This window comes from Stigmatopora nigra, chromosome 9 (genome assembly GCF_051989575.1).
Source record: "Stigmatopora nigra isolate UIUO_SnigA chromosome 9, RoL_Snig_1.1, whole genome shotgun sequence".
In the NCBI taxonomy this organism is placed as follows: Eukaryota; Metazoa; Chordata; class Actinopteri; order Syngnathiformes; family Syngnathidae; genus Stigmatopora; species Stigmatopora nigra.
The window spans coordinates 7,914,890-7,936,391 of record NC_135516.1 but is presented as its reverse complement, the minus strand read 5'-3'; the positions used below and the strand labels follow the sequence as shown (position 1 = coordinate 7,936,391).

The 21,502-nt window shown below is 41.5% G+C and overlaps 1 protein-coding gene across 3 annotated transcripts in view; it reads right to left on the bottom strand.

Moving 5' to 3' along the window:
• Positions 1-21,502, bottom strand: part of znf521 (zinc finger protein 521) — a 98,625-nt gene that overhangs the window by 64,205 nt on the left and 12,918 nt on the right. For all 3 annotated transcript variants that reach the window (XM_077724457.1, XM_077724458.1, XM_077724456.1), the window contains one exon: positions 15,194-15,397. Coding sequence is in view for 1 of the 3 variants with exons in the window: in XM_077724456.1 (XP_077580582.1) it covers positions 15,194-15,397 (204 nt within the window). In the remaining 2 variants the exon portion in view is untranslated. The remainder of the gene's footprint in view (positions 1-15,193; positions 15,398-21,502) is intronic.

Genomic DNA, 21,502 nt, shown 5'->3' with positions numbered 1-21,502 from the left:
AACAAGAAGATGGTTTAATTATTTACTAACAGTAAAGACGGGAGGAAAAGGAGGGAAGAGTATCTGGTACACACGGAGAATTATTTTGAGTTTATGATCACTGGCTTGTGCAAGGCTAAAAAGCATAGTATTTTGGTAGTTAATTTGCAAAATGCAATCACAGTCTTTACTATACTTGCAAGTGTAAATCACAAGCAGTTCCTAAGGGAATAAATGAAGGAATTAGAAAAATCGTATCAAACTTCTACTAGTAGTTTTGTCTGTGAAACCATCTAATAACAGAAATATTTCAAACAAACACTATTGACATCATTGCATAAATGCGTGTGATATGGGTTACTTTTTTGGTTTACAGATCAACTGCGTGCAAAATGAGAGACATTTTTCCCAGGAGGAACTATAATGAGTATTGTAAATTAATTAAAAAATACATTTCATTTGCATTTTAATTAAAACATTCTCAAACAGGGTTATTGCCACCCTTTTGGTTTGCCTTAAAATGAAAAGTTGATTAAGTACTGGGTATAGTATGTGGCACCTTTGCTATAAAATTATGAAATATTTCTTAATATTATTATGGCACATTTGGTCTACAACATCAGAGGTTTTCTAGGTCACATATTGGCAATTTTCAGGGCTAACCTTTAATCAATACCAAAAAAATGAATGAATTAATTCATCTTTTAAAAGCAACTGGGCGATTGTAACTGTTTAGGATAGAATGTTTTCCTCATATTTTTTAGGTAGTTAAGATTTACTTTTTTTCAGATTTAACAGGTACATGTACAAGTCTCGAGGAAGCCTATAAAATATTCCAATTTGTGTTTCAACGCAAGGTTTTCAAAGGGTTAACTCAGGGCAAACTGTTTGTATGCTATCTGCATCTCTGCACAATATAACAAAACATGGAGGATACAAAAGGGAATACATCAGGATGGGGGGTGAAGAGACAAACCAAACAATAAGCTCAACCACATGTGACAGAGTTTGACTTTGTGTAACGCATTTGCAATGTCTGTGTGCGTGCGTGCTGAAGTAGGAGACAGCAAGAGGAGGGGCAAGCCAGATGAAGACAAAATGCAGAGAAGGGAGCAGAGACAAGAGGGCAGCGGAGACAAAAACCAAAAGGCAGCAATCACGTGTACGCGCGGCCCCATAACAAAAAGCTCGTATCGCCGACAAAAGGGAACACACGGGGGTATTTGCCGAGCTGTCGGCAACGGCAGCATCCTATGAAAGTTTATTAAACTCGCGGCCCGTCAAGAGAAGTAAACTATACGACTGAGGGTAAGGAGAGAAGAGGGGGTGCACAGGGACTGAAGGGAGGAAGCTAAAATAGAAGAGAGAAAAATTCTTTTATTTCAGCCATGCATTAAGTCACCTCCCCATTGAGCTCTACTCCCCTTCCTGGTGTGGATAAAGCCCTCCCTTGGGGAAGCTGCTGGTAATTTCCAGCTTTTCCAGAAACTCAGGTATTAGAAAAGACCACTTGGGGACTTGCCACAATATACCTTCACAATTTCAGACGGTCTAGAAAAAAAAGTGGGGGTGGGTTGCAGTAAAACCCCTTCGAGGGTCCCCCCCACTACCACCAGCCTAGCTCAAATTTCTGAAGTACAGACATTGTGTGTGTGTGTGTGTGTGTGTGTGTGTATAAGGACGGTGGTCCCCTTGGGATTGAGCACCAGCAATAGAAAATCCACTGCATGGAGAAGAAAAAAGCATTTCCTCTCTGGTCTGGCAGGAGTGCTTTTTCTCCTCCTCCTCCTCCTTCTCCTCCCCTGACTCCCACCAGAGGCTTTTTACAAAACATGTGTTGCTGACATGTTGACAGATTGCTCAGTGAAGTGTTAGGCGCGTGCACATGGCCATTTAAGGGGGGGGGGGCATGGCTTCCTCGCCAACATCCTCTACCTGAGGCTCCATGTTTTATACATCATGTGCACCAACTTTTTCTCTCCCACCCTCACGCAAAGGGAGGGGACGTGTGGGGTGGGGGGGCCAAACATTATAAAAGGTAAGTTGTGTCATTTGCGATGCGAAGAAAATTGTCGGTGGAGAGCAGGAGTGAGGGAATAGCCAGAAAGGAGGTTGGGATAGATCCATTATGACGTCACATGATCGCAGTTGTGAGAAAAAAAGATGTAGTGTATGATGTTTATTAATACACAAAAAGAACTGCCAGTCTTGCATAACCTTTAAGGTCAAATTTGTCCCATTTTTACTTGTGCTAAATCTCCTTTTTCCTCTAATGTTTGTGACTGTCCATATAATTACATATATTATTTAGTTGCTACAAATACTGTGTGTACAATAGCTGTCCATGTTTACAAATTTGGATTTTTTTTATATTTACCATTAGGAAACACACTATAAATGAGTGTTTTTTTATTACTATTAACTCATTGTCTGCCATTGAGGGGGATGGATAAGAAGCTCTCCTAGTACACATGAATAAGGCATCACTGTAAATGAGCAAGAGGATCTGAAGCATTTCCCAGAACTGTCTGTTTCCACCATATTTGCAAAGGTTCACATATAAAACCAACACCTATAGGACTTTAAAATGTCATGCGGAATCTCTAAAAAAATGAAAGATTAATGGTAAACATGAGTAACAGAAGTCAATACAGAATCCGCCCCTTGGCACGAGCACAGAATGTTGAATTGATGTAAAGCCAACTGCTAAGAAAACCTAAAAATAGCTATAGTTCATCATTTTGATATAAATAACTATAGTCAGGCATTCCAAAATGAACATATTGAAATGAGCACTGAGTGGGGGCTAAATGAAACAAAAAAAGGGCAGCAAAAGGCACCCAAGTCAGGGTATCAGGCTACATCGACAGCGCCCGTCCTAATCGCCCTGCGGCTTCCAAAAGTGCTGCCGTGGCAACAGGATGGAAATGGGGATCATAATGTATTCATGGTGCCGGCGACCTAAGGGGCTGCGGCGCGCTCTCTCCAGGGACCGCACTTTACCCAGAGCCAGACGTGTCTGGGCAAAATCACTCCGCGCAAGACGACGACGGAATACTGAGGAGCTGTGAAAGGATAAAGGGAGGCAATGGAGGAGAGGGAATGCAAAGATGGAGAGACTTGCGCAGAATGAAACAAAGATGGAGACACTTGTCTCGGACAGTGGGTAAAACATGGGAGAAGGTTAACATTAAAGTGGTTGGAAGTGTAGCCATGATTGGTGGGGAAATAGGTCTTGTTGGGGATGAGTGGATCTACCTTGAAAAGCTGCTCACTTGAACAGTGGAGGAAAAATAAATGGCAGAGGAAATGGGCGGAGATGATCAGGGCCACAAAGGAGACGCGGCCCTTTGACCAGGGGCGAGCACGGATAAACGGTCAGTGCACTAAATGAACAGGAGGGGACAGAAGATTGATGGGCAAGAAGATGGATGGTTCAGTGGGACTGAGAGCTCTGTTAGCCAACAGCGCACATCCTCACCGCTAAAATAAATCTAAGGACTAGTGAGATGGCTGGTGGGATGAGATGCACTCACTGACCTTTTCTATCCTAATCAATCTCCTGAGCCACCATGCACTCATATACATAAACATATCTATATTTGCAGATTAAGCAATTACTGCTGGCTTCAGTAGGGTAAAAGTTGAAACTGCAACTTAGATGACCGTATTCTACGGACTATAAGTTCACAGTTTGGCATAGTCTGTGACTTGTTTTTTTCTTTTCTCTGATTACCAAAAGCCTGTTATGTTGTCTTATAGCAGGGGTAGGGAACCTATGTGCCACATGTGGCTCTTTCCAAGGGTGGATATGGCTCTCCACTAACCTTTGAGGTAAAATATGGAAACTTTGACACTACTTCTACCACCTCTTCAATAATAATTTGTTTTTTATTACTCTTTTGTCTGTATGATATCCCTGATACTGATTTATTATTATTACTGACACATAGCTAATAATATTGGGTGCTTTTCAAGGAATCTGTTGAATAAAATATGTTTCTGCAATTACAATTAAAAGAATTTTGCATTTATTTTAACATATTTTTGCCCAAACTACTCAAAGCAAATCCTCTGCACCTCCAATGGGCAAGCTGCTGTATTCTGGAAGAGGAAACATTAAAAAAAAGACCTAACTTTAGGCTGCTTTTTTATTTCAAGGTCTTTTTGGGGAGTGGAAGCATTGCCTGAAGCTGATAATGCAAATGCACTCTAAGTCTTCCAAAAATGAGTGGATTCACCTGCAAACTGCTGCCCGCACTAACTATCCTCCACACGTAGTGCACCCTCAGGCATTGCACCTAGGGCCACAGACAACTCCCTTGTCTGTCCTTCCTCTTTTCCTTGTAGCTGACAGGGTCTTGGACTGCTAAGCTCCAACATGGACGGCCGTGTTTGTGATGGTGGCGTGGTGCAATCAAGGTAGGTGAGAGCAGGGGAAAGTGTGATGCAAATGGACAGGAAGGAGTAGATGAGAAGTAAAAGATATAACGGAATGAAGGAAAGAAATAAGGGCAGGAATGCCATTTTTTTCGGCCAGGGGATGAGTTACGGTTACGTTACATCAAGTCAATTTTGGGTCCAAGTGAATGCAATGTGTGCTGAAAAGAAACACAATTTTTATGGTCTCCATAGAAAGAAAAACAAGGCAGGAGCACCTTTACAATTTTGCCATCATGCAAGAGTAGAAGTGTAAAATGTATCATTGTCATTGGCCACGTTGTAGTTATGGTTTCCTTCAAAAAGGCCGTTTTACTCTCAACTAAGTACAACTCGTAATCCATAATCAAATGAATCATAAACTATTTTGTTTCTCAATGAATCCCATCTTTTGAGCAACTCAGTAGCAAATTTTACCTGATATTTTTCCTCCTTTTATTAATAAAAGGAAAGAAGTAAATACTCTCTCATTCTCTTTTTAATTTAATTCCATACACATTTGTCAACTCAACATTTGCACAGAATTTAAAAATATTTCCAAAGACATTTCTTGAAGAACTGCTTTGGACTTGAGTCATATCACCTAAAATGAAAAGCACCCTAACCTGATTCATTTTTGGGCTACTTTAACCCCATCTGGTTCTTGCAGAAACATAACCCCTGGCCATCCTGAGGCATCTTGTTTATCAGGCGGGCCAGCTAAACCACGCACACACTTAATGACTTGGAGATTGTACAAAGGGCTTCTCTTCCATGAAACATGCATGGGGAATAACTAAAGGATGCAGAATGAGTGCACCTCATGCTTAAAAATGGGCAACTTGTTTTCACAGCTCAGGTGGAAACTCCTCAGAATTTATACTCGGCTCATTTTCTGAACCGCTTTATCCTCACTGGGGGTGCTGGAGCCTATCTCAGCTGACTTTAGGAAATCCTGAATCTGTGGCCAACCAATCACAGGGCACAAAGAGACGGACGGACAACCATGCACACTCACACCCATACCTATGAGCAATTTAGAGTGTCCAAGCAGCCTACCAAGCATGTTTTTGGAATGTGGGAGGATAACAGAGTACCCGGAAGAAACCCACCAACGCCCGGTGAGAACATGCAAGCTCCTCACAAATGAACGTGACCTGGACTTTAACCCAGGATCCCAGAGCTGTGAGGCAGACATGCCAACCATTCACACCAACTGTCCGCCCAGAATATATACTCGGTATATTATTTGCTATAAAATACATAGCACCTTCAATATGTGTGGATGGACCACATTTGCAAATTTGTTTGACTCCTCCACGCAAGTTTTAAAAGTAAATGTCTCCAATTTCCGACTAAGTCAGGACTCGAACGTCTTAGCATGGCGATGCTGAGCACATCTCAATCTACTTCTCCGGTGCAGATTAGTAATCATCCAGGGTATTCATATTGATGTCCAGGCTCAGCTTGTTTGCATATTTACTGGCCTCAGAGCCCAGTCGCCTGAGGTGAGAAGCAAATTGCATTCCTTCTCACCCCCACACTGCACACACAACTCACTCGCACACTTTCGATTTCTACCGCCTCTTCCACCTTTTTTCCCCCTCTTCTTTACTCCAACCTTGTTTCCCTTTACATGCTGATCAGTCATCTTGCGGCAAGCATCCTGGCCCGCCCCGGTTGCATCCGAATTGCGCGATCTCATTTAGCTAACATCATCACAGAATAATCTGGTTTTAGGGAGCAATCAGTTTACTTTGGAATTAGGCATTCTGTTGGCAGGCCCGTAGAGAGGGAGGGCTCCGAGGGTTTAAAGGATGCAAACGAAAGAGCGCTTTCAGAATACAGTCCTGCGTCTGATTGGGTGATAACAACCCACACGGGCGCCATGTGAGAATAATGAACGGCCAATGGGAGGCCCGAATAATCAGGCAATTGGATTAAAATACAATCACTGTGTGGTTTTTCTTCTGTTGACTTTATTGCCGGGATATGTTCAACAAAGCATGATGATGCACCAGCCATGTCTTTAATATCCTAATATGGAAATCATCACTTTGTTTACTTCACCCCACCTGTACTGGCCATCAGCCTGTCCTGCAGGATTTGGTTGATCTGATTTTGATTGCATGCGTTGCATATAGAATGAGACTGTGTATATGACAACTGAATTATATTATGTAGAGAATGGTTACCCCTCAATAAATTCACATATAAAAAGTAGAAGTCATTTCCATGAGTTTATCTAAGGATCAGAATAACTTTTTGTGTGTGTTTCTTAGGTCAAATTGCCTTTGCCTTCACAAGAAGTCAATTTAAAGAGTAAGAAGTTAATGTTTCTCTACTATAGGTCTAAACCACCCGCAAGGGACAAGAACATTTTCCCATACCAAATGAATTGCTTTCCTATGTTAAATTTAGTCTAATTTAATCTCGAGCCTGAGTTCATGCCAAGGGCAAGCAACGCCTTCATTATCACATTCAATATCCTTTTTTTTGTCAAATTTGCCACATTTCAACAGAAAAGGTGATGATTACAACAATGTGCTAGACGGTTACCAGAATGTGATAGACGATAACCTATAAATGTATTTTTATCCCTCAGATTTTTTGTACTTGAAGACATCCAAAAACCGTTGGTGTTTCTCTGAAGAGAGAGACGATAATTAGTCTTGGAGCAACCAATATGTTGATTAGATCATCAAACCCTTTTTTTTAGAAACACACGTTCACTTGTGAATGTTGCATTAATGTCGAAGTTAAGCACAGGACGGTGCACCAATCTGACTTTGCACAACCTCTGACGAGTGGCTGCCACTTTCTCTTCAGAGAGGCCGTCAGATCAATCGATCGACTGCTTGGGAACGATCACTCGGCCGGGCAGATTGCAGGTGGAATAGATTAGATGACCTTTACCTTTACAGATGCAGTGCACTGCTCTTAAGACGAAGAGGGTAACTCAGTTTCTACCTGGTTGCACAGTTTTAAAATTTCAGTCCCCTCCGACTGCTGAGTCCAGCTGCCGGCCACAGAAACTCTCAACGACACCCAACCTACACATTAAACTCAATTCATGAACGCCACCTTACAGTCTGTTCGGGGCAATTAGTACTCAGGAACCAACGCGTTAGTCTCACATGATATTTGAGAACCCCCCAATCCTTGTGGGTGGCTTGGCTCCACATTTTCTGAAGTATAGGAGTGGCTGCTCCTGAGAGCCCTAAAGCGGCCCCCACCCAAGAGCTTCGCCATGGCCAACAAAAACATCTACCCAAGGGAGAGGCCGAAAAGAAGGGAAATGTTGAGTAGACGATAGCCCCGAAAAGTTCCCAAAGCACAGTGGTTAGCAGGATGCCGTCACAGCTGGCGTTGCACAGTGCAAAGCCCCTTAACCCCACTGGGAGACGTAAACCTGTCTGAATGGTCACTTTTTCCATGGCCTTCCATTTCCTTTTCCCCTCCCATTACTGGCAGCTTTGGCATGTACGCCATTGAGGGAAAAATAACCCTATGGGGGATCAATGCACGCTACATTTCCATGAAAAAGCTTATGACCTGTTTGGGAGTTTCACCAAGGTTCAGTTTATGTTTCGAGTTGGTATAAACTCAATCAAAATTCACCGAAAGAGCACTGGAATATTTCCACTAAGGTTTGGGGCCTGCCTGGGTAAAGAATAATTAATTGTCATTGAATTATAGTTCGAATGTTGGGGATTGGATATTTATCCCCATCAATGGTAGTGAATGAGTTAATCACTATTCAGTGGTTAAATGAAACCAGCTCATGTATTTTGAACATGACTTTCCTAAATATCTTTTCTTAATGCAGGCCAAGCCGAGCAGAGACTGATTTGGCTTCTCCTTTGAGTCTCTGCGCATAACCTGTACAGCATTAATAATTTTGTTAATAGAAATGCGAGCAGAGCGGCTGGCGAGCCTGGAGCGTGTCCTTGTGGAAGATAAGCCTGATGCCAACCTTATCTGGCTCCCGCAGCCCCACCCAGCAGTGTTGTGCACTGGATGAGCTAGCGGTCAACTCATCACCAGCTAATCACCACCTGCCTCCTCGCAAAGCATCCACAAACTCTCACAGCTGTAAACGACTATCTTCGCATTTTCCGTCTCCACGCTTTGTGCACATGCAACAGTTACCGAGCGGGAACAGGGGTACCAACGTAAAGGAATAAATGCAATTACCGTGATAGTTTCTCTGCACGAGACAAACTATTGCCAAGCCAAAATTGCCCAAAAGGTGAACTATCACACAACTCTACTTTACACTGTATTCGATGGATGGAACTTCAATTTCTTTGTGAAATAAACCAAAAAAAGGACTTCATGAACCCTCCATCCCACAATAAATTCAATAGTTTTAACGTAAAAGGCTTCATACAAGTTGCGATGGAAATTGGAATAATGCAAATGTATAATTACTGATATTGAATAATAATAATATACTCCCTCAATGTCTAAATATCAATTAACGTGGGGCCTTTAAGTCTCAGAGCAGCAGAGGTCACTTGTACTGACAACGGGAGAGTTGTCTTTTCAGTCAACTGTTTTCCACTTCCGCGAGCAAGTGTCCCTGCCAAGGGAGAAAAAGCAACAGCCGCTTAACCCGCTTGGTATTTCAAACTTGGCCAGGCATAGTCATATAAAATTTTAATGTAACATTCTTCTGCTCGTGATGTTGAAAATGAAGCGAACAATGAGAAGACTGGGTCAGCATCTTGCCGACAAAGTGAGACAACCACATTTTGGGCCAATACAACCTCAATGAAATCCACGCCTGGGCACTACATGGTGGAAAGAACATGTGTACAAAATGTTTAGCATCAAAGTCTAGTATTAGTACTTATAACTTCTGTAACACTAAGGTTCAAACAGTTCTGAGATTGGAGATTGAATCCCTGGTGGGTTTTCTTGAGGTACACTGGTTGCCTATCACATGCCAAAAATGTACATGGTGGGATGATAGAACAATCAAAATTGTTCGGAGGTATGAGTGTGAGCATGATTGGTCGTTTGTCTCATTGTACCCTGCAATTGCCTGGCAACCTGCCTTCTGTCCGTTGTTGGATGGGATAGGCTCCAACACCCCCGTGTCCTTTGTGTTGAAAAGCGGCTTGGATGAATACATTTAAATAAAGATGAAATAAAGGTAAAGCCTGTATCGTGAGCTTGGTGAAAGAGGTCAAGTAGGACCCGCGGGGTGCTAAACGACGTGCCACTTAAAAGTGCAAATTGAATGTACGCAGGTGCTGCTGTTATATAGCATGTGCACACGCGTGAGCGAGCCAAGCAGATGACCGATTGAGCGAGTAGATACAAGAACGTGTTGAATAGAGGCGGGCGTTGATGATGTTGATGATGATGCAAAGAGTTGCCTTTTGACTGGAGCGTACAAACCGAGGCTCTCCGTTCTCATCTTGATTGTTTTTCAGCGGAAATGCAGTCCTCGTCTGACAAAGGCCGATAAATACTTTATACAGTGCATAATGTGCGCAGTATGCAGCAGAGAGAATGCGAGAGAGAGAGGGAGAGAGAGAAAGAGAGAGAGAGAGTGAGGGAAAAAGAAAGAGAGGCATTCTCATGAGGGCATCCGCTTAGAATTCCTAATGACACTCCTGTTAATGTTACTGGCACAGCCACACTAAGAGCCAAAGCTGGCGACTTTAAAGCTCCCCTTGTCTTTCCCTTTCTCCCAACCTTTTCACATGTAACAATCATTGCACACGCCATCCCAATCGAGACAAGAACCAAGCCTAAACAGCATGCCAGAAGTGAGCAATCCTTCCCCTGGCCGACCACCTCTCATCTCTTTGAATGTTTGTAATCAGTATGCCATCCTTTGTAGGAAAGGAAAAGAACAACTTGGGCCTTAAACTGCATTAACCGGGTTCTTTTCTGGCTATTCAATCGTCTTGTGTGAGCTATTATGAAGCAAATGTAGTCTTGGCATATAGTCTTCTTGGCATTCGTATAGTAGATGTTGGATCAATGCAGAATGTGACACAGTACAACTAAGAGGATCCTGTTGGAAACTGTTGAAAAAAAAGAAAACATAGCTCGACTGCCAGCGTGCTGCTCATAGTCAAGGGATGTTACTAACTGTTTCCATGCAGCTGACCTAAAGACTTGATGTTAATGCATTCAAACGGGAGGAAAAGACGTATCACAGCTTTCAGGAAGGCTCATCCTGCTCACCGTCAGATCGCATATTAGAAACGTGTCCGCACCATTTCCATCACATTACCTCAGCCTGGTGCATTTTGCCAAGGATGTTATTGTTTGGAGCGTTAGCATAGAGCTCTCTCATAAATCTGAGATGTGCTTTATTGAAGCCGAGTGCGATGTCTACAGGGAAGACGGAAGGAAGGGGAAAAATCTACATAATATAAATCCATACATGGCCCAGTTATCTCTCACTGCTTCTCCGTCGCACCCTTTTCTGATTGATTCCTTTATCTGGGGGAGGCAGAAGACATGCTCTGTTTGCTCGCACAGTGGCTGGCAGGAAAACAGAGAAAGACACTTATTAAAAAGGTCATCTCGCAGAGGGTTAAAATAGCCAGGCGCCAATCTCAAGAGAGAGGGGATGGAAAGGAGGGGCTAAGGACACAAGGAAAGGTGTTGCTCCGGGGAGCCGGAGCCATAATGAAAGAATGGACAAATGTGTGTGTCTGAGTGTGTGTGCCGACCTATTCAAATACCTTCAGATGTGCGGTGAAAGGCATCTTTTGAATTAAACTTTGCGGCCAAATATCTTTTTTTATTGTTTACTAGTAGACAGTGTGGAGAAACGGGATTGTACGCCTCTGAAACATTTCATTTCCTCTGTTGAAAAACAGTGTGGCGGCAAAGCTTTCTCGTAGAGAGAGCCTTGCGAAGGAAAAAAAAACACCCTCTGGCCTCCTCTCTCTTCCCCAAGGCGGCCGAAAGTCCTGGCGGCAGGATGCCGTTCCCCTCACGGAAACCTGATCTGCAGCCATCCTGGAGCCGCAGGGGCCACCCCTCCTCCCCTTCGCTCGGAGCCCCTGATGTTGAAGGGGTGCTCCGGCTGGGTTGGGGGGGGAAGAAAAGGGGGGACATTCCTCAACTCCTACCCCAGCCGGCCTCAAATCTCTGGAGGAACATTCTTGCAGCCATGCCCATAGCTTTCACTCTGGCTCTCCAGGGGCGCATTCCTGAAGCCCTGCCCCGGCCCAGCAGAAGCTCCCTGGGGATGCATTCCTGCAGCACTCACTCTCCTTCTCCCCTTCTGCCCCTCCTTTTCTCCCTCCCCCCTCGCTGCCTTTCGCAACCCTTCGCCTTCCTCCGCAGTCCAGCATTAGCACGATCGATAGCGCCGATTGCATCTGGGACAAGAAGCGATCCATACCTTTGCGCTCCCTTAGCGCACTGCAGTGGTCATGGCTTAAGTGCATGGAAAGGTGTTATACCTCCACTAGACAGAGCGGGAGGGGGGCCCGGAGAGGGGGTAGACAATGGCCGTCATTGATCCTGGTGACATGTTACATCTTTTTCTTTCTTTCCGTCTATCTTGGGTGTGGTCGACCAAATTTTGACTTCTTTATGGGGTTTCTTTCACATTCAAGTATGCCTATGACCTACTGTGTTGTAGCTTTATAAAAGCTTGATGAACCTCTTAAGCCCAAGAACCCCCACCATCTAAGGTGTCATGGATATTCACCCAAACTGTATCCTAAAAGGGGCCATCTAATAATGTGTCTTTGTGACGTAGCCTATGGGCCAAGTTATCGTAAACCACTGCATTTTTGGTCAGACAAAAATGTCGTGTTACTAGGTATTGATTACAATAATAAAGCAAAGCCAAATTACTCGATTCAAAGGCTGCCATTGTCACCAGTAGACGCCGAACTATTTTGATTGGAAAGGTTCTCAACTCCCAGTCAAAGTGATCTGGCCGACTATGAGTCAATACAGGCTTACTACATGTGAACAGATCATATTTTTGGCTTCAAATATAGTGAAGAAGCATGTGGCGCATTATCCTGGGTTATTTTTGAGCCCTGTAAGTAACTGGTAAATGGACAAAAGTGGATATTTTAACAGGTGCTAGTTCTTGATTAGAAAATGTCTCTTAATAAAGCATCCATCTGCAAGTGGAGGCTGAATGTGAAGCAGATTAATTGGTCATGGATGTCTACATAATGCCACAAAGGAAATCTCCTCCCATATTTCCCGGTCTATGCAAACACAGAGCGAGTAGTACTTAGTATGCCATCTTCAAGTTTCTTTTCTTTCACTGTGTTTGAATACTAATAGAGTGTTTCTGCACATTCACAATACCCTAATGACAATTACAATCTTTTGTTTGCTTACAACAGAGGCTCTTATCTAAACTCTGTTTTCTTTTTTTCTTTCTGCATGGAGCAATTAAGAATTATTTACCCGTAAGATTGGCATTCATAAAAACCAAGCTTCATCAATATGGCTGAGTCAGTCATGACCACAACATACTAAGAGTACTTCACATGAATCCTTGGAATCAAATGTCAAACTCTCACAACAATACAGACTATTTCCCAACTATTTCACCACATAATAGTCTAATTAGAGCAAAGAGAATTTTAATTCTCACCCCGTTTTCCTCTTAAATAATGCCCTTTGTGTCTTGATGTTCCAAACAGACAAATCTTGAGTTCCACAGATGAAATTGGATTAGAAGGACAGTCGTGTTAAAGGAGGTTCAACAACTATACGTTCCGCTCAAAGGCCTCGTTTGGCTGACAATGAAAGCCAAGCGTGCTTTGATTTTTCACAGTCACTCGGCATACTTTGCGGCTATTCACACACGAGGCAAATACACACGAGTGCAAACCTACAATAAGTACAAGTGCATGCAAATTAAGAAACAAATGCACACGCTTGTATTGTCACTCACACATTTGTGGATTTTAATCTAGGCTCCCGCCTCCTCTTGTCTAGGAGGATGTTGTTATTTCCTACCAACGACACTATCAGCAGAATATGGACATGACTCACATAAAAAAGTATGGGGCCACAGTACAGTACTGCCACTTCAAAACCATTAAAAATAGCACAGACAACAAAAATCATTCATGATTCATTACAAGACTTCTCAACTGGAATGCAATTGGAACAACAGAGACAGAAAAGTAGCTGGTTTGCTCTAATTTATTAATCCAACATTTTAAATTCTGTCAGAACTAATGGCAAATTTAGTGTATATATGTTTATATTGTTTTTTTCATAATGAAAGAAATCTTTTAAGAAACAATTACTCCGGCGTGACACAAATTGCATGTAAATGTATTATTATTTTACATACTACAATTAACAACAACCTGCTCAAGGTGGAAATGATCATTTATGCTTTAACCTGGCACCACGCATCTTTCCTGACATTTTCTTAGTCAAAGTATTATTGTGAACTGTCCCTGCAACAAAATGTGTACCTTATTATACTACACAATTTTGGTAATCATCCCTAGAGTTCAAATATAGTCAATCTCTGGCAATGAGCTTTTTACTGTGAGCCCTCAGTTCCAAAATGAATTGTTCTTCTCTTTGGAGCTTCGACTAGATTTTAAGGTTTTGGTTGTGATAGGAATCGTGGCTGTACAAAGGAGGACAGCTTGTCCGTCCGGGAAAGGCAGGCACACATATGGTATACTACACACGTACACACAAAAACCTTCAAATCACATCATTAGTTCTCCCTGCCACCTTGTCAGAGTATTTATAGCACCATTCATCCATCAACAGGTCAATGACACACACTGCCAATGGCACCCTTCTTTTCTGCTTCCACTGGCAGCAAGCTAGCACTGGGACTCCTGCCATTTTCAGCCTTGTTACCACAGGGCAGGGGTCCTCAAACTGGGGGTTAGCTGTACTGTGTTACTTTCTGTCGTATCATTTTTAAAAATATACGACCAATTACATTAGAGAGGTTTGACTCGAGATGACTGCCTATTGTATGTATAAATAAATGTATGAATATAAAATTGAGCAAAATGGATTGGTAATACAAATGTGTTGGTTTGGTTACAAAATTAAATTCAATTCCAAATTGGAGGTGCTACTGCAATTTTAAGAGAGACTTGGTGCATCTGAAATTGGCAGATGTTGACTGTATTCTTAATTTGTGTTGGGTTTCCAATGCAGACTCAGTATTATTTACAGTCCAAATTGTGAGTTAACTCAGTGCCTTCCATTTCGTGGTGGACATTCAATCTATTTGGATTTAGAGGGCCGACAATACATCATTACATTTCCTTTCATTGACATATTTCTGATCAGGGAAGGCTGAGAGTGAATGATCACATCCAGTCCCATACATTAAAATGGAATGGATGTCTATAGCTATCACTGCCTCCGATTCCATTAAATTTTTTCGCAAAATAAACTGGTTGTTCTAAAACTTGGGAAAAATTGTTGGACTTTGAGTGTCTCCTTTGGGGAGTGTTTATTTTTTTTAAAGGGTGATAACTCTCCTGAAGTCTGTAGAACAGATATTTAGCCCTACACAACTGAGAAGTGATCATGTAACTGTTGGAATAAGAGATGCTACGAAAGCAAAACTGCATACTTATTGTGCCCTCATTAGCCTGAAGTCAGCTAACATAAGGACGACCTATTTGTACATGACACCTGTAGGTATTGATGTGCAGTAAACATGACTAATGTGCACCAGGACGAGCCAAAGTGGCAGTCTGGCGCGGCGACGGCGTATTCTCCGGCGAGAGTGTAGAAGTGAGTGGCAGAGTGGCGAGCGGGTGGGCGCGGCGGGCTGAGCGTTGTTTACCTGTCAGCTGGCATTGATTAATCTTGTGTTCGGTGAGATCGCTCAGCGACTCGAACACCTGCCGGCAGCTGTCGCAGCTGTGCAGTGCCGACTCCTCGTCGTCCTCTTCTCCCTCCTCGACCTCCTCAGGAGAGAGGAGCCTTTTCTTCCTCAGACGCCCAGTCTCCGCGTCCTCCGACGCCCTCTCGGAGGCGCACTCTGGATCTGGAGATGGTTGTAGAAAAAGCAAAACATAAAACAGGGGTCCCACCAATATCTTTAGGCTGAGATAAAATCCAATGTGTGGATTTAATAAAAAATAAATAAATAAACAATAATGAAAACTGTAATAAAAATGCGAGTTCAATTTAGACCCTTGTAACGTAACCACTGGTGTCACAGCAAGGTGTTGGAAAAGTGAACGATACACACATGCACACACCTCAGTTATTAGATATGGTTTTACACCATGTTTGCCCTGCTTCACCCAAGCAAAACTTCAGTATATGAAAGCAGACTGATGGGAATAAGTGTAGTTAATAAATCCTGGATTGCAGCTTTAGCTGGACTGGAAAAAAAAAAAAAAAAACAGCAGGCAGTAGTGTTGGACTGCATGAGTCAGGAGACAAAACATATTAAGCAGACATTCCAGGCCACAACAGTGCAGATACACACACACCAATGAGCCGTCAGTGTTTATGTGCGTGTTCCACTGTCGTCATGACACACTTTCCTAAATTATTCAGCCTGGCTTGCAGGCAGCGGTGGGTCACGCACATCAATATCCTTCAATCCATCTCCACGTTTGTCTCCGGTTGACTCTGTGTATCCGAGTGACCACTGACATTCCACTTTTTAATCACAATTTGGCCAAGTGAAAACAACAAGCCCAAAAGCCAAGGCGAATGTGTTTATAAGCTGGCGACGAGCTATGCTTTTCGCCCTTCCCTGCTGTGACCAACACTTCACAATAAGACTGATTAAAAAGCCACACTTACAATCATCACCACCCAGGCGCAGGCACTGTAGGTCAAAAGGAGCTGCTGCACTTTACCGGCAGCCATTTTAAACCTTCTACATTTATACCTGGGCTTGGGGAACAATACGAAGAATGCATCTTTTAGGATAAAACACTAACAACTGTCTAAAATGCTGACTCCAAGCACGGTGTACTAATTTATCCTTTTGAGTTAAAGCAGAACATTGGATATGTGCATGGAAAATTGACATTTTATAGGGTTCAATGGATCTAAAATGCGTTATTTGTTTGCCTGTTCACATATCAATAGTTGAAAAGACAAGTAGCTTTTGTAATTATGTAATGATAATTGAACTCCTTATAATATGCAGATATTACAAATAGACACTCAATATTAAAAGAACATATAAAATGTTTAAAAAAATTCTCCAACTCAACAACAGAAGGCATCATTAATAAATTAATGGCCCAGGATAAAGAAAAATGTGTTGTTAACAAGCCTCCCAAATTTGTCCTGATAAAAAAAATACAAAACAAAATGAATCAGGCTGACTGTCCACTGACTGTATTCAAACCACACCCAGTTCAAGTACCAAAAGATTTCACAACGGTTGATACAACATGGATAATTCACACAACCGGCTTTATGTTTTTTTCCTAATTATAATGAATTAAAACCACTCTAGTTATAGCCCCTAACTATACTCTAAAGTTGATTTTTTGGTCAGTTTTATAGTATTCAACTCATAAACTGCCATCGACCATGACTAGTTAATTCAAACACCAAGTACATTGGCTTCCCTTTACTCTATATACAACGAGTAGATAAGTTCTATGATCGAATTGTACAGTGGTGCCAACTAGAATTGAAGAAAACATTCCTAATACATACAGGGTTCACTCCAGACTGATTAAGACACCCCTCCCAACTCACCGCAAAAGTATTGATGCCACATCATCCCCTCCATTGTCCTTTCCCTCCCGCAGACTGAAAATGCCCTCTAAAAATATCAGCCTGGTGGTCCCCTGTGGGAGCATGCAGAAGAGAGCGGAAGGTGTTTCATGAAAATGAAAATCCCAGCCCAATCCTCGCAGACGCATGCCTCTGTCGCTCTAGGGGCCAAACGCCACACAATATAGACCTCATCTACTGACACAGAATGAAAATAGGCAGTACAAAGTCAACTCTTTTTCAAGCATATGTCTCTAAAAATCCATTTTTATTTTGTTTACCCCAAACTGTGTTTAGAATCTTAAATTTGAACCAATTTCATCTAAGAATCATTGGCTAACTTGGAGCTGGTATTAACTAATGTAACTAATATATACAAATCATGTCAGTAGAGGTTGTTTTTTTATTTTATTTTTTAAATGCAGCAGCTTTAAACTTCAGTTGTGGGGTTTGTGGGAATGTATATAAACGTCACTATCCATTTGACTATTTTCTGCTCTAGTTATGCTTTAAGGAAGATATATAAAATAATGAATGGAGATTTCTGATGCAACTACACCCTCAGTGGATGCAACATGTTGGAAATGGTGAGAGAAGATGGAACATATGTGGGGGGAGGGCTTTAAGGCGGAGAATGATTGGGGCTGGTGTTGGGAGCACTTGACATGGCAAGGTCACGTCCGACCCTGGGATTAAAGAGCCGCGTCAATACTTGAGGTTCCTGTGCCCGCGGGCTTTATACAGTAATCTATCAGATCAGGACATCTCCTCACAGTCTCTGCTGGACGGACAGCAGATCAATAGTGGCGCATGCACACATTAATGGTCACAATCGCACACTGAGATGCACGGCTAATCGGAGAGCATTTTACTGTCTAACTGATGAAATGGTTTTAATTCATTTGCTATCAGTGATTGTCATAGATCAGGTGTCGGGAGCCTTTATGACGAAGAGAGCCATAAACAATTCCTATTTTCAAAACATTATTCCTTGAGAGCCATACTCAGAATTTAAAAGTAAAAATATATGAAAATGTGAGCATTTATAATTCATTTCACCACTTTGAAAGTAAAAAAAAAGTCTGAATTCTTTTGAGAACATTATTTCACTGTTGCTAATTAATGAGTATCAATGTAGAAGAGTCTAATGAAGAAAAATTATGATTTAAAAAGGTGGAGAGCCATATACACCCATCAAAAGAGCCACATATGGCTCCCGAGCCATATACACCCATCAAAAGAGCCACATATGGCTCCCGAGCCATATACACCCATCAAAAGAGCCACATATGGCTCCCGAGCCATAGGTTCCCTCACCCTGCCATAGATTTTCTCTCGACAAAAAGGAAAAAAAACAATGCATCAAACCTATGACAATTAGAAATAGTGTAGTCTTCTTTTTCCGTAAGGAACATAGAATGTTTAGGCTTTAAGATCAACAGTTATCTATTGAAAACTACATAAACTCCTGTAATTTTGCCTTTTTTGTTTTGGATTCATTCACCCTCCTCCTCCCTCTTTTCACCACCTGTCTCCATGTGGGCAGACCACCATGGGGGAGGGCACAAAAGTACAGTGGGATCCCCTGCTAGGGACCACAGGTCCCTAGTGGAGCTAATGGAGCTCAGAGGAGAATATCAGTTAAAGGCTTATAAATATTTAAGTGCAGAAATATTCAATAGTCTAAAAGGTGGGGGGTCCTGGAGACTCGTCGGGGCACAAGATGAAAGTTGTGCCATTATAAATGTCACCGGAACACTAATAGTGGCTTTGTTATGTACCGAAAGTATATGATGGATGAACCCAAAATACAACAGTTTATTAGTCCTAATTAAAGTAGAGATTAGGCTATATTAACATTGTTTGACTCAAGCATTCTTAAGTATACACTTATTAGTTTATCAAATAGCTCAATGTTATCAAACAAACAAACACACCAACAAAATGAAGCGAAAAACACATCTATATCGTATTTGAACACACAAGACACATGAGATGTCACCAATAATTTAGAACCCAGACGTAAAAAGATCCAGGGTTGCCATAGCAATGATGAAAAACTTACTTCAAAGCCCATAACAAACCAAAACTGAATTCAGACCATTTACATGTGTCAATTCTAGTCCTAGAAACACCAGAATCAGTACTAGGCTGCCAATATGTCCTTCTTATTGGCTTCTAAACATCTCATTCAAAGCCCATTTAACAAAAAAAATGTTACACCCCATTTCTACTTAATTTATCCTATTGAGAACACACTTCCTCAAAAATAAAATAAAAAGAAACTACAGCAGTTTGAAGGCATCTTGCCTTTGGACAAAGAAGATCTCCGTCTGGGCTTTCAGGCTTCTTTGTGCACATGTTGGAAACATAATTACCCGCTCAAGCGCCTCTCCTTATTTCCCCATCACTTCCCGGAGATCATGATCCTGTGATGCCCCACCCTTGCTTCCGAATCCCAACCTCCTCCAAAACCACCCCCAAGTTCAAATTAAGAATTTATTTTAACCAGCGAGCAGCTTCTCTCGACACATGTCGGCGAGCTTGATCAAAGGTGAGCGTACGCCTTTATCACAGAGAGCGTGGATACGAGGGGAAAGGGGGCGTGGGGGGGGGGCATTAAGATTGAATAACCTTCACATGCTTGGCAGCACCTCATTACTTAAATATCTAAAATCTTTGCTACACCCCCAGACCTTATATACAGTACGTACATCCACACATACTGCAGGTCACGTTCTCTAATGCCATGCATTGTTAACCAACATTAATAATTAAGCAAGAATTGAATGCATCCATCCAGCTCCAAGAGTCTCTAGGTATCATATTTAGGATTGTTTTGACAGATTGTCTGAATTTGCAGTCAAAGAAAATCGAAAAACAAAGCCCTAATTAACCTTTTTAAATACTTCAAATCACCAAAAAATGTCTTGCAATCATGCATCTTACACATTACTTGACAAATAAAGTAAAGCTTTTTATCTAGAACAATGATTCTTAACTATTTTATCATGGCATGTTATTGTGCTGCAAGAGATCATCAGGTGTTCTGCATTAAATTGTCTAATCTCACTGTTTTATATTCATTTTTTTTAAATAACAATAAAATATGTTCTTACCTAGAAAATGCCAATAACATGCATATATTAACAGCCACAGCCATTGAATTTGAGCTTAAAAAAGAGCTGCAGTCAGTGTAGAATGTCATTCCAAACAAACAAGACAATTTCACCAATCTAGTTCCTGGTTAGTGTAATCTGTTGATGGAAGTCAGGTGCTGCTTGCTTTAGGAGGAAATGTTTGTGCTCTTTCAGTTGGAACAAAAACCAGGACTGCATCCACTTTTGAGGACTGGTTTGGAAACATTTGCATTAAATGCTTTTCCTCAAGGTACTTCAATTTAACAGTCTAGTCACATTTTGTGACATTTTTTGTAAGGGATGTTTTGTAAGAACCCCCCCAAATGTGAACTGTGTTTTGCCTCAATAAAGACTTGTTCAGTGGTCAAAATCCCTTGTAGAGGTTTGTCAAGTATGAGGAAAAGAATTCAGTCATTATTGTGACTTTGAAAGAAATTGGTTGACTTTCTGGTTCTTTTAAGGTATGGAGCTTTATGTGACCCAATTTGATATGTTATATATATATTAAATATATTAATTTCTTGAAATGTTACCTGAATAAAAGTTGAATTGTACAAGGAAGAAAATACCAAAAGAAAATAAATGACAAAACTCTTTAAATATTACGAGAAAAACATTACTATATTTATCATATTCATAGATGATGGAATATAATAACAATAGTCCCAGGATATTATTGGAACTCAGATGTTTTTTTTTCTATTTTAAAACCAGAATGCAATGGAAAAATAGAAAAGAGCATTAACTTTTTAAATTTTTTGAAACGCTTAATCCTCACAAGGGTTTCAGGGGTGCTGGAGCCTATCCCAGCAGATTTCGACTCGGAGAACAATTTCTCAACATACAATACTATAGTAATTTCATTCTAAACAGGATATTCTTTAGAGGCACTGAAAAGATAATTCATTTGTCAAAATGATGACAGTAAACCAAATAATTCTGAGATTGAATTACATTGGCAAGTACAAAAAAAAAAAAACAGTGACAAAAAGAAAAGTGGGAATCAAAGTGGCTGAATGAGGAACAACATTTGAACGATTCCTCTGTTTCCTGTCTGACAGGCTTGTGAAAGCAGCGCCTTGCTAACGTACTGAGTGGAGCAAAACATCAAAAAATATCCAATGAATAATAGAGAATAAGATTTTGTGAAGTAGAGACGAGCAAAAAGGAGTCATCGACTACCGCAGCCGATGCGAACCCTGCCGTAACATCGAGCCGACGCTACCGGGCTGCTTTTAAGACGTTGCGACAGCGTGTAT